Genomic DNA, 10,911 nt, shown 5'->3' with positions numbered 1-10,911 from the left:
CGTCTTGAATTTGCATCACAGACTAATAAAATAAACAGATAAGCCAATGCAAAAATCATAGCACTCGCTTTAATAAACACTTTCATTGAAAATTCGTGAGATAATACGTATCTTTCTGAAACTTTGCTAGAATTATTGAGATTCTTTAATCGATCCTCTATAAATATATGAAACGTGTAATGAAATAAATAAAATTACACTTATTATCAAGACTATTAAACAAAAATATAAATTTGACTTATAATATAAATACATTTTATTGAATATAACTTAACTTCGATTTGGTTAACTTCGATTAATATTTGAACACATAAAACCCATCAATCGATTGATTATGTAAATTTTTATTAAATATTTTAATTGAAAATACAATGTCGTAGGATTACATCATCCGTATAAATTTTGCCATTTTAGATTTTCCAATGCGATCTTTTTTTTATTATTCTATTCCGTAAAAAGATATACAGTCAAAATGTATCTACCTAAATGTAATATTTTATTATTTGACTACTTCATAATCTTAGAATTGTGTAATTCCTGAGGAAGTTATGTGGTGTACAATTTATTATGGTTTTAGCCAAGCTAAGACGAGCGGCTAGTATTTAATCTTTATTGTGGATAATTTAAATATGTTTTACTGTAGCATAGATGGTGATATTGTCTAATAGTAGTAAAAGTACCTTTCTGTTGTTCATTCCCATAATGTTTACTCTTTGCTGTCTCACAACATCAGTAGCATTTATTTCTATCAAATTTATATATCATTTTGTTAGTTGTTTTAGGATGAGCTTGTTTTAAGGTTATTTTAGTAGATACTCAAACACAATAGATAAATTATAACCAACAAAATAATTTGCAAAACATATTCCTAAATTCTTGTAACACATCTCTTCCCACCATAAAATTGAAATTTTATAAGAAAGAAATAGAGAGTCTAGACATCAATATGCGCGAAGCAGTGTTGGTCCAGGGGTTAAGACCGTCTGCCTGTGAACGAAAGGTTCGAATCCTGCTCGTGCCACATGAGTTTGTATACATGTATTCATGGACCAGCACTTGCTTTCGGTGAAGGAAAAACATCCTGAGGAAACCTGCACTCTGGTAGTAGATAATTGTATCACCTATTATATGAACTATTCAAATTCAAATCATTTATTCAGAAATTAGACCTTCACAGGCACTTTTTCTCGTCAATATTTATAGTTATTTCTCACAAGCTACAAACTACTGGCATTTCGGAACGACCACTGCTGAGAAGAAATGCCGAAAGAAACTCATTTGAACAGTGTTGGTCCCTATCATGCCAGTGTGTGTAATACATATTTATACATATATGAAGTATACATATATATTTATCAAAATTATTTTTAATGCAATTTCCGATGCTCATTTCGACACAAATATAATTCCGAATGAAAATAATAAAAGTATGACATCGTAAACGTGTTTCGGTCTATCTGACATGTTCATGTCTGTTGACATTCCAGAAATGTCGCTTGTCTAGTGAACTTTGCGGTCATCACAATTTATTTTACATAATTTATTTACTGAAGAACTTACTTCGTGCTCACCTACATTAGAACCTAATTCAAAGACAAAATAAAGCGACATCTTGCTCTTTTTCTCGCTCTCTCTCTCTCTTTCTTATCTTAGATTTTTCAAATTTCATTTTCAGTTGTTAAGCGTCGGAGGCACAGGTCCGATTTGCAACATTTTCTTCTCAACTTCGCACATCTTAAACTTTAGCTGTCAGACCATCAATACGTATAGGTACTATACGCACTTTATAAGGAAAAACAATATAAATTTACTTATATCTGGCTTGCATCGCTATTTTAAACTTTTAATGATTGATTATGTTTAACTATATACATATATAACTAATATTAATAATTGACAACCTCGGTGGCGCAGTGGTAAGGTTCTTGCCACTGAACCGAGAGGTCCCGGGTTCGATCCCCGGTCGGGTCATTATGGAAAATGATCTTTTTCTGATTGGCCCGGGTCTTGGATGTTTATTTATATATGTATTTATTATAAAATACAGTATCGTTGAGTTAGTATCCCATAACACAAGTCTCGAACTTACTTTGGGACTAGCTCAATCTGTGTGATTTGTCCCAATATATTTATTTATTTATTTAATGGTAGGTTTAATGCCGTTACTATTAGAATACCGTTGTAATTTTACTAATGAGCCGCGTAACCTGGTGGGTTATGGCCCATACTCCTTATCCATCCATAAGAAGGCCTGTACCCAGAAGTGGGGATGCATAAATGACTGTTGATGGTGTTGATGCGCCACTAATGCTAAATGCCTCAATAGCAAGGTATTCACTCCAATTGAAGCACGTAACTCGGTTCTGGCATGAAAAGTTTTGTAATTAGTTGGGTATTTTTGGATTTGCCGTCGACACAGAAAGCGTAATTGAAGAAGAAACGTAATTGAAAATATTATCTCTTTTCTTTAGGTAGTAGTATCTTTAGGTAGTAAAGAAAAAAATCCGTTATAAAGTTATGATTTCTCTTGTGTAGTGATTTTGATCTTGATTGATTTGTGTCATAGTCATCATCACATCCAGAATACCTTTGTGTGAAATGTCAGCGCTGGGAATCGAACTCGCAGGTATGACTACGGCCCTGGCGTGTTGACGATTTTGACATGAAGGTCGTTAGGGTCATATCGTTTGATTTCTAGTTGAAAAAAATAATAAAAAATAGTTATTTGCGTTAGAGTATGCGTAACAAAACTTGTCTTCTTTCAAAATAATGCAGTCCCAATGAACCAATACTAAATAGTAGTATTTATAATACCGGTACTATCAGAATACTATACAGAAAAGAAATAATACCTACTAAAAAGTTTTTGGGTAATTGAGACAGCGGCCGCAATATACCAGACTAAATGTTGCCCAGGGCAAGAGTGGGAATTTTGGGATAAAATATAGCCTATAGCAATCTTGAAAATGTAACTTTCTAATGGTGAAAGAATTTTTGAAATAGGTTCGGTAGTTTTGGAGGTTACCCACCTCAAACATACAAAATCATAAACTCACAAACGCTTACCTCTTTATAATAATAGTATAGATATGACACTTAATATTGGGACCGATTACCCAACGACCAAAATAAATAGACAGAGGAAAATAATACCTACGAAATATTATTTTCCTCTAAAAATAAGTTTTTGTGCGCTGACATTTGTTACAATTCCAACCACCTTATAGATCGGATGCCGCCATTTTTGTAACCTCTCCAATTCGACAAACCTATGTCGATAAATAATTGTTTTCATTTAGCAACAACTAGCCTTTGTTCGCGACTTTTAGTTCGCGTATAAAAAACCAACTTTTGCCTGGTCTTGTGCGAATTTCTAGAACTCTCCAACACTTATTGAGGAACCTAATTTCATTTTTCCCTCAGTATCACATTGCAGTGTGATTGGTTGGTTCGCTGCGTCTCACTTCGAGTTGATTCGATGGTGAGAGGTGAAATGCAAAGCCGCACTTCGCCCCAGTTATTTGATTGTCGATCAGATATAAATGGAGTCTGCTCCGCGGACAAAAACAATGATGATGATCTCAATCAGCTATAACGTATAATTTAATGTTAATTCATAAATGATGTTAATGCTATTTAGAGCGTGGCCCCATTGCTCAGTCATGCTATTATTTATAAAAAAGTTAAATTGTTGTTTGTTATGTTTAAATAACAAATTAGAAATATGGATGTCACTAAACAGATACAATTAAACAAACAATATAAATAAAGTAACATTTATTTAACATACTTAACTGCTACTTATATAGTTTTTTTCAGCTGACGCCATTTCTTTAGTTTTGCAAATTCAAATTCAAATTCAAATCATTTATTCAGAAATTAGACCTTCACAGGCACTTTTTCTCGTCAATCTTTAAATTTATAGTTATTTCTCACAAGCTAGAAACTACTGGCATTTCGGAACGACCACTGCTGAGAAGAAATGCCGAAAGAAACTCATTTGAACAGTGTTGGTCCCTATCATGCCAGATCGGCTTACCATTATTGTTTCTTACAAAAAAATTTTTTTTTCTTTTCTTTCTAATAATATATAAAAGTACATAATGTACATAGTCAAAAGGTATATCAAAACAGGTTATGATTGTGATCCGAGTGCTGATTATAATATATATATATATATATATCGATGTGAAACACAATTAACTTACATGAAAATATATGAGAAACGAGATGACCAGTTCCCTCTGGCAGCACCCGTTCACGAGTTGACGCATGGGACAGCCATCGCGTAGCTCAACCATAATAGAGGGAACCTCACGACCCGGCCCACGACGCCACCACCAGATTGACCATTTGAGTGAGCATGACACACTCGATTCCCATGACTTCATAATTACAATTCTTATTCGTCGAAATAGAAGTATAATTCAGACACTTGAAGATCACAAATCACGTACATGTTTTACAAATAAAATTTAAATGCCATACGAATTATTATAACAAAATTCAAAATTGTGAATAAAATAATAAAAAACAGTAAAATAAAAATTAGGAGATCATGTGTGGAGTGGCAAAGTTGTCGGGAGGATCCAAGCGTTTTTATCAGTCAAATAGGCGTTAATTGTGTAATACGCTTTATCCATTAAATTTTTCTTAACATAAATTTTAAAATTTTTCATTGGCAGATTAATAGCCTCTGCAGGGAGTTTATTGAATAATTTTACACTTTGACCCACGAAAGACCGCCGAACCTTTTTAAGCCTGAATCTATTCATACAAAGTTTGTGCTTATTTCTAGTGTTTACACTATTTACTTCGTTTAATTTTTTATATAAATGTAAATTTGATTTGACAAAAATAAGCACATCAAAGATATACTGACATACCACAGTGAGGATGTTAATTGATTTGAAGAGTTCTTGAAGAGAATCTCGAGGTTTTAACCCATAAATAAAACGGATAGCTCTTTTCTGTAATACAAAAATTTTTCCTATGTCAGCTGCATTACCCCAAACTAATAGTCCGTAGGACATAATGCTATGAAAGTAGCTGAAATACACAAGTCTAGCTGTATCTATGTTCGTACACTGTCTGATCCTTCTCACTGCAAAAGCTGCCGTACTAAGTTTTTTGGCCGTGATTTCAATATGTTTATCCCACTTTAATTTGTCGTCCACAGTAATGCCCAGGAATTTAGTACTATGTACCCATTCCAGAGCTTTACCATTTACTGTTAAAGGTATAACATTGTGCGAGTTATTTAAGAGAGAAAATTTAATACATTTTGTCTTCTCTGTATTTAGAGCTAAGTTGTTGGTTGTAAACCAGTTAAGCACTACCGACATGCTATTACTTATAAAGTTATAGTTTTCACTTTTTCTATCGACTTTAAATAATAAGGATGTATCGTCTGCAAATAGAACTACTTCGCATAAATGTTGGGCAAGGCATGGGAGGTCGTTAATATAAATCAAAAATAAAAAGGGACCGATAATGGAGCCTTGAGGTACGCCTATGTGAACAGGTGCACTATCGGAAATTGTTTTGTTAATTTCTACTCTCTGTGTTCTATTATCTAGGTAAGACGAAAGAACACTAAGAGCCGCGCCAGTGACACCATAATGTTGAAGTTTATTTTTGAGTATATTATGATCTACACAGTCAAAAGCTTTCGATAAGTCACAGAAAATACCTACGACATCTTGCTTGGATTCCCAAGCTTCATTAATTATTTCGACTAAAGTGGCTGCTGCATCAGTAGTTGAACGACCTTTGGTGAAACCGTATTGACGATTATGTAAAATTTTATTTATATTAAAATACGACACAAGTTGACTGAAAATAATTTTTTCAAATATTTTACTTAGAGTGGGTAATATAGAAATAGGTCTATAGTTTGTGGGATCATGTTTAACGCCTTGTTTAAATAGAGGAATTACTTTACTTATTTTCATTAAGTCTGGGAACACGCCTTCAGATATACATTTATTGAATATTATGGTTAGGTGAGGAGCAATCAGGTCAATAATGCTGCTCAATACTGAGACGGAAAACCCCCACAGGTCCTCAGTGTTTTTAACATTTAGGGCTTTAAAAGCAGATATAATTTCATCTGGTGTAATATGTCTGAATGTAAAAGTGGACTTAGGGTCCGGAGCATTTCTTTTTAATAGATCATCTGCCGCATAGGAGCAAGAGAAAAGGGATCCTGTGATATTCTTAGAAATGTTGGAAAAGAAATTATTAAATTCGTTGGAAACTTCGTCATCTGCACTTATGGTTTTACCGTCAAGTTTTAATACAAAATTTACGTCGCGCGTGTTAATTTTACCAGTCTCTTTATTTATGATGGACCAGGCGGTCTTTATCTTATCACTCGAATTTATTATTTTATTAGTTAAATACAAAGATTTCGCGACAGAACATACTTTTTTAAAAGTTTTAGAATAGCGTTTAACATATGTTATGAATTCCGCATTAAGATTGTACTGTTTTTGGCCATAAAGTTCATAAAGTCTGTTTCTACTAATATAGATACCGTTTGAGGCCCAATCACAAAAGTTAAGTTTATCTTTCTTGATGAAAGTTTTGATAGGAAAAGATTTTTTGAATTCTTTTTCTACTATATTGAACACCTCATTGTATTGGTCATTCGGGTTTTTTGTGAGGTCTACATCTGGCAATTTGTTATAAACGGATTCGCGAAAACGCATTTTACGTTGCTTAGTTAGAGGCCTACAAGTTACAGGAGCGGTGCTTAGGTCAGGTTGCTAGTGAATAGATATGTACAAGTACCTAAACATTTCAGTAAATGTTAGTTTTAAGCCCCAAATAGACTCATGCGCTAATTGCCTTGAATTCATGCCGCGATTTGCGCACGAGTCTACATTTTTTTGGCGCTTTATACAACCTTTAACCTTGTTTGGACGTCACGATACATTATTTAAACTTAAACTTTCTTTTCTTGATAAGGATGAGCTGCGATCCACTCTAGAGACCTTAGAATGTAATCTGGAATTGGTTCCGTAGGTGGGGGTGTAGGTAAATGTGCACCCTGTAAACAAAAATATGGGACTAAATCAAAAACCTATATACTTACCAGCTTTACTTCGGAAAATATTTTTTCCGTGACAATTTAGCAAATATATATTACTGCGCTACTCAAAGAAACTAAGTACATGTGTTTAGAACTTCGCACGCCTAGTAGATTCGGCTGGTATTCTGTTGGTCAGCTATGAAAAATGTCATAAGAAAAAATACAATTTGACAGTTTGTTCATGATAAAAGCCGCCTGGTGCAGTCAGGCTTCGCGGACAGCATTCAGTGCTCGTGGAGAACCGCTGCAGACAATGCTTCACTCGAGTACATATTACCCAGATTCGTGCAACTTGATAGAGCTAATAAAAGGCGTTTTATATGGTAATTATGGTCGACTCTATGAATATGACAATAGGAACTGAGCATTTTGACGCCGCCTAACTGGCAAATAGAATGCAAGGTCATCAATCCCTTTCCATTTATTAATTGTTGTATAAATGGTAGTAGTAAAATGTATAAAATCTATTAGACACAAGCAAATAAGTACAATATTACCTGTGGTTGGTAGCCTAACTCATTGGCAACATAACTCAACTGGATGATTTCTCCTTCTGGTGACTGGTACTGACTAGAACCTTGAATTTCCAGAACTTCATCCTGTGACAAAATAAAAGAAGTTGAAACATAACCATGGTTAGTACAATCCAACTGTTACACTTGAAATAAATAAATCTGAATCGGGATTTGCTTTTTTGGGGTATGCAACAGGATCATATACTATACGTGTAGTCTTGCATGAACCAGTAAATTACGAAGGGAAGAAATGTAATCTTTGCCGTAACAGCCTGGTCCAGTTTGAGCGGGGAAAAGTTCTCCCAAAAAGTTCTCGCTTGATATCGTCACGATTCAAGCAAAAAGTTTATATGTGATGTTCAACGAGAAAAGGCATCTTATGGAGGACAGTAGCTATCAATGTAGCATGCGCATAATAAAAAAAAGAATAAAAGAAGGTCCTAAGCGAGATCGCTCCTAAAGGTACCTTCTTTCGTGGAACGTCCCATATTTCAAGCCAGTAAGTGATGTTCCTTTGTTTCACCTACCGAGCCAACAGACTTTAAATGTCCTTCAGCATGTGCAGAGATGCCGTTGCCAGTTTCATAAGCAAACTGGAACCCTCCATCTGGGCTGCTGTTGAAGTCACTCTTCACGATTGGTGCTGAAACATCGTCAGTTGCCGCATAGGCGGAGACGATCAAGCACGCTACGATTAAGAATTTCTGCAAAGAGAAGAAATTGGGTTGGATACGGATTTTGGTTGAAAACAAATTTTATCGCCCATTTCAAATTTTCTTATAGGATTAAGATTATCAATATTGCAAGACTACCTCTACTCTAGATGATTTGATTGTTGATTATCAACAACTTTGTTGTACTTCTTTGATATTTTCTTTATTAAAAATATAATTAGTACCTAATAAAAAAATACATAAGTATCTTTCAAAAACATCATAGGTAGTATGGAAATTACTCAAACTAGTATGAATAAAACAAGAAGAAGAATGTCTTAAATCCATTAAAAGTCTATTAATTAACATATTCTAGAACATGATTTATTATACTAATTAAACATATGTGTATATATATGTATATACTGAGGACAAAAACTTCAAAACACTTATAAGTTATTCATAATGAGAATGATTTTAGTCTAATTTAATATCATATTTTACAAATACCAATGCAAATTAGTATATTTATAGGTGGTTATAATCTTTTGCATATACGTAAAATATTGTAAAGTTTTAAATTTCAGTGTAGGTCATAATGAAGATATTTTTACGTATATGATTGGAATAATTTTCATGGCGATAAAAATAAAAATTTGACACCAAAAAAGAAGAGATGTTATTTTTGGATTATGCATGCAACAAATACTTACCATTTTGTCTTAGCTTCCTTCAACCTGTTTCAAGACTAGTATTTGAAGAAAATTAAGATTCTTATATAGTATTTACTTAATTTAAAAATAAAAATACGACCAAAATAATAACCAAAAAAGAAAATCATAGGCTAGGAAATAAGCGGTTTATTCTTTTATTTAATATGACAATCGATTGTCTGTTTTTCTTTGTTATGTTTTACAAACTTTATAATATCTTTCTTTATTATATTTACCTAAATACGAAGCGTAGAAAGTAATTGAAATAGGAATAATTCTTTTAGAAGAATGTTAAAATTGTGATTTAGTTATAATCTTTTTTAGTTTAGTGCCATATCTTGTGTACCACATAAATTGATTTTCTTTCTTTCTTTTCTTGTCCTTGTCCTTGTCCTCTGAGTTGCTAGATCATAATTGGGATTACCCTTTGTGTAGATATTTTTTTTGAAATAAATAAAATAAAAAGTATTAGAAAGTAACTAAACTAAAATTTGGTAATTGACGTCCTTGGAGAAAAGGTTGTGGTGAAGTTTGTTGCGCCGCTTCTTCTTCACCTGCGCTTTGGAAGTTAACAGTAGACAAATTACTTCAATAAATTTTTGACGTCAATAAGTGATGTATATAATCCTAAGTTGAAAAATAATTGTGAATTTGACTAATCGCTGATTTCGTGGCCCCATGCAACTAACTTTTTTGATAGTATGATAACGTTTGTTTGAAAAAAAAAAGCGATAAATATTTTTATACTAATTAAGCTTTTAAGGTTTCATAAAAACAATTTAGTATAGATCATCGCAAAAAATTAGACTGGTTCCTATCTAGATAAATAAGAACATTAGTGGCCTGTTATATTAAAAGTCGTAATAATTTTATTATTTTATACAAATTAATTGAAGTAATTTGTAACACTGGCAGTAATTTTTAATCATGGAAAACTAGAAATTTTTCAGGGTTGCTAAATTATGAATGAATGAATGTTATTGACAAGCAACAAGAACTCATAATTTTTTATTTTATTAAAATATCGAATAAATGAATAAATAAATTGTCTTAAAATCATGATGAAATCTGATTTGAAATTAAATTAACCTAGTTCCTTCAAAATTGTTTTTTATGCAAAATAAAATTCACATTGTGTCATATAGTTTGGTTTTAAAGCTTTAAATCCGATAGCTAATGAGTCTACGTATTCCTGTCCAAATCCATCTCAGGTGTTGACTGGTCTGACCGGTCTATCTTGAGGTAACCAGACCGATATTATAGAAATCAAAAGGACCCATTAAGTTTTACGCCGAATTTATTTTATTATCTAAGTATAATAGTAATACGCCTATACGATGATGTTATCCAATATCGAACAATTTAAAATTATCGCGTTTCGAAGCTTCGTTCCTGAAATTCCGAGTGACGACTGGAATAATAAAAAATAAAATTCTAGACTTCAACATATGTAATGTTTGTTCTTCTTCTATATCTTGAATCGAAATGAGGGGAAAAATAAGGGGGAGACCTTTGCCCAGCAATGGGACATGTTATCAAAAGGTTAAAAAATCTAGTATAACAACCATTCGTACAAGTTTTTACAAAGCAAGAACATTTTTAACAAATTAGTCTATTATTATAATTCACTATTATTATCTATCCACTTATTCTTGACGACCTCGGTGGCTCAGTGGTGAAGTGCTTGCCTCTGAACCGAGAGGTCCCGGGTTCGATCCCCGGTAGGGTCATGATGGAAAATGATATTTTTCTGATTGGCCCGGGTCTTGGATGTTTATCTATATATGTATATGTTATAAAATATAGTATCGTTGAGTTTAATATCCCATAACACAAGTCTAGAACTTACTTTGGGGCCAGCTCAATCTGTGTGGTTTGTCCAATATATTTATATTTATTTATTTATTCTAATGAATAACTGATAATAATAATGA

The 10,911-nt window shown here is 33.0% G+C and overlaps 1 protein-coding gene across 1 annotated transcript; it reads right to left on the bottom strand.

Annotated features, from left to right (window-relative positions):
• Nucleotides 1-6,771: 6,771 nt before the first annotated feature.
• LOC128674757 (larval cuticle protein LCP-17-like) lies at nt 6,772-9,026 on the bottom strand. Its single transcript, XM_053753630.2, has 4 exons — nt 8,978-9,026; nt 8,139-8,315; nt 7,594-7,695; nt 6,772-7,054 (listed from the first exon to the last, which is right to left on the bottom strand). The coding sequence occupies exons 1-4, from the start codon at nt 8,978-8,980 to the stop codon at nt 6,950-6,952; spliced, it is 387 nt and encodes a 128-aa protein (XP_053609605.1). The 5' UTR covers nt 8,981-9,026; the 3' UTR covers nt 6,772-6,949.
• Between the last annotated feature and the right edge of the window lie 1,885 nt (nt 9,027-10,911).

Source organism: Plodia interpunctella, chromosome 13 (assembly GCF_027563975.2).
Source record: "Plodia interpunctella isolate USDA-ARS_2022_Savannah chromosome 13, ilPloInte3.2, whole genome shotgun sequence".
Classification (NCBI taxonomy): domain Eukaryota; kingdom Metazoa; phylum Arthropoda; class Insecta; order Lepidoptera; family Pyralidae; genus Plodia; species Plodia interpunctella.
The sequence above is the reverse complement of the archived record's forward strand: the minus strand, read 5'-3'. Positions and strand labels throughout refer to the sequence as shown.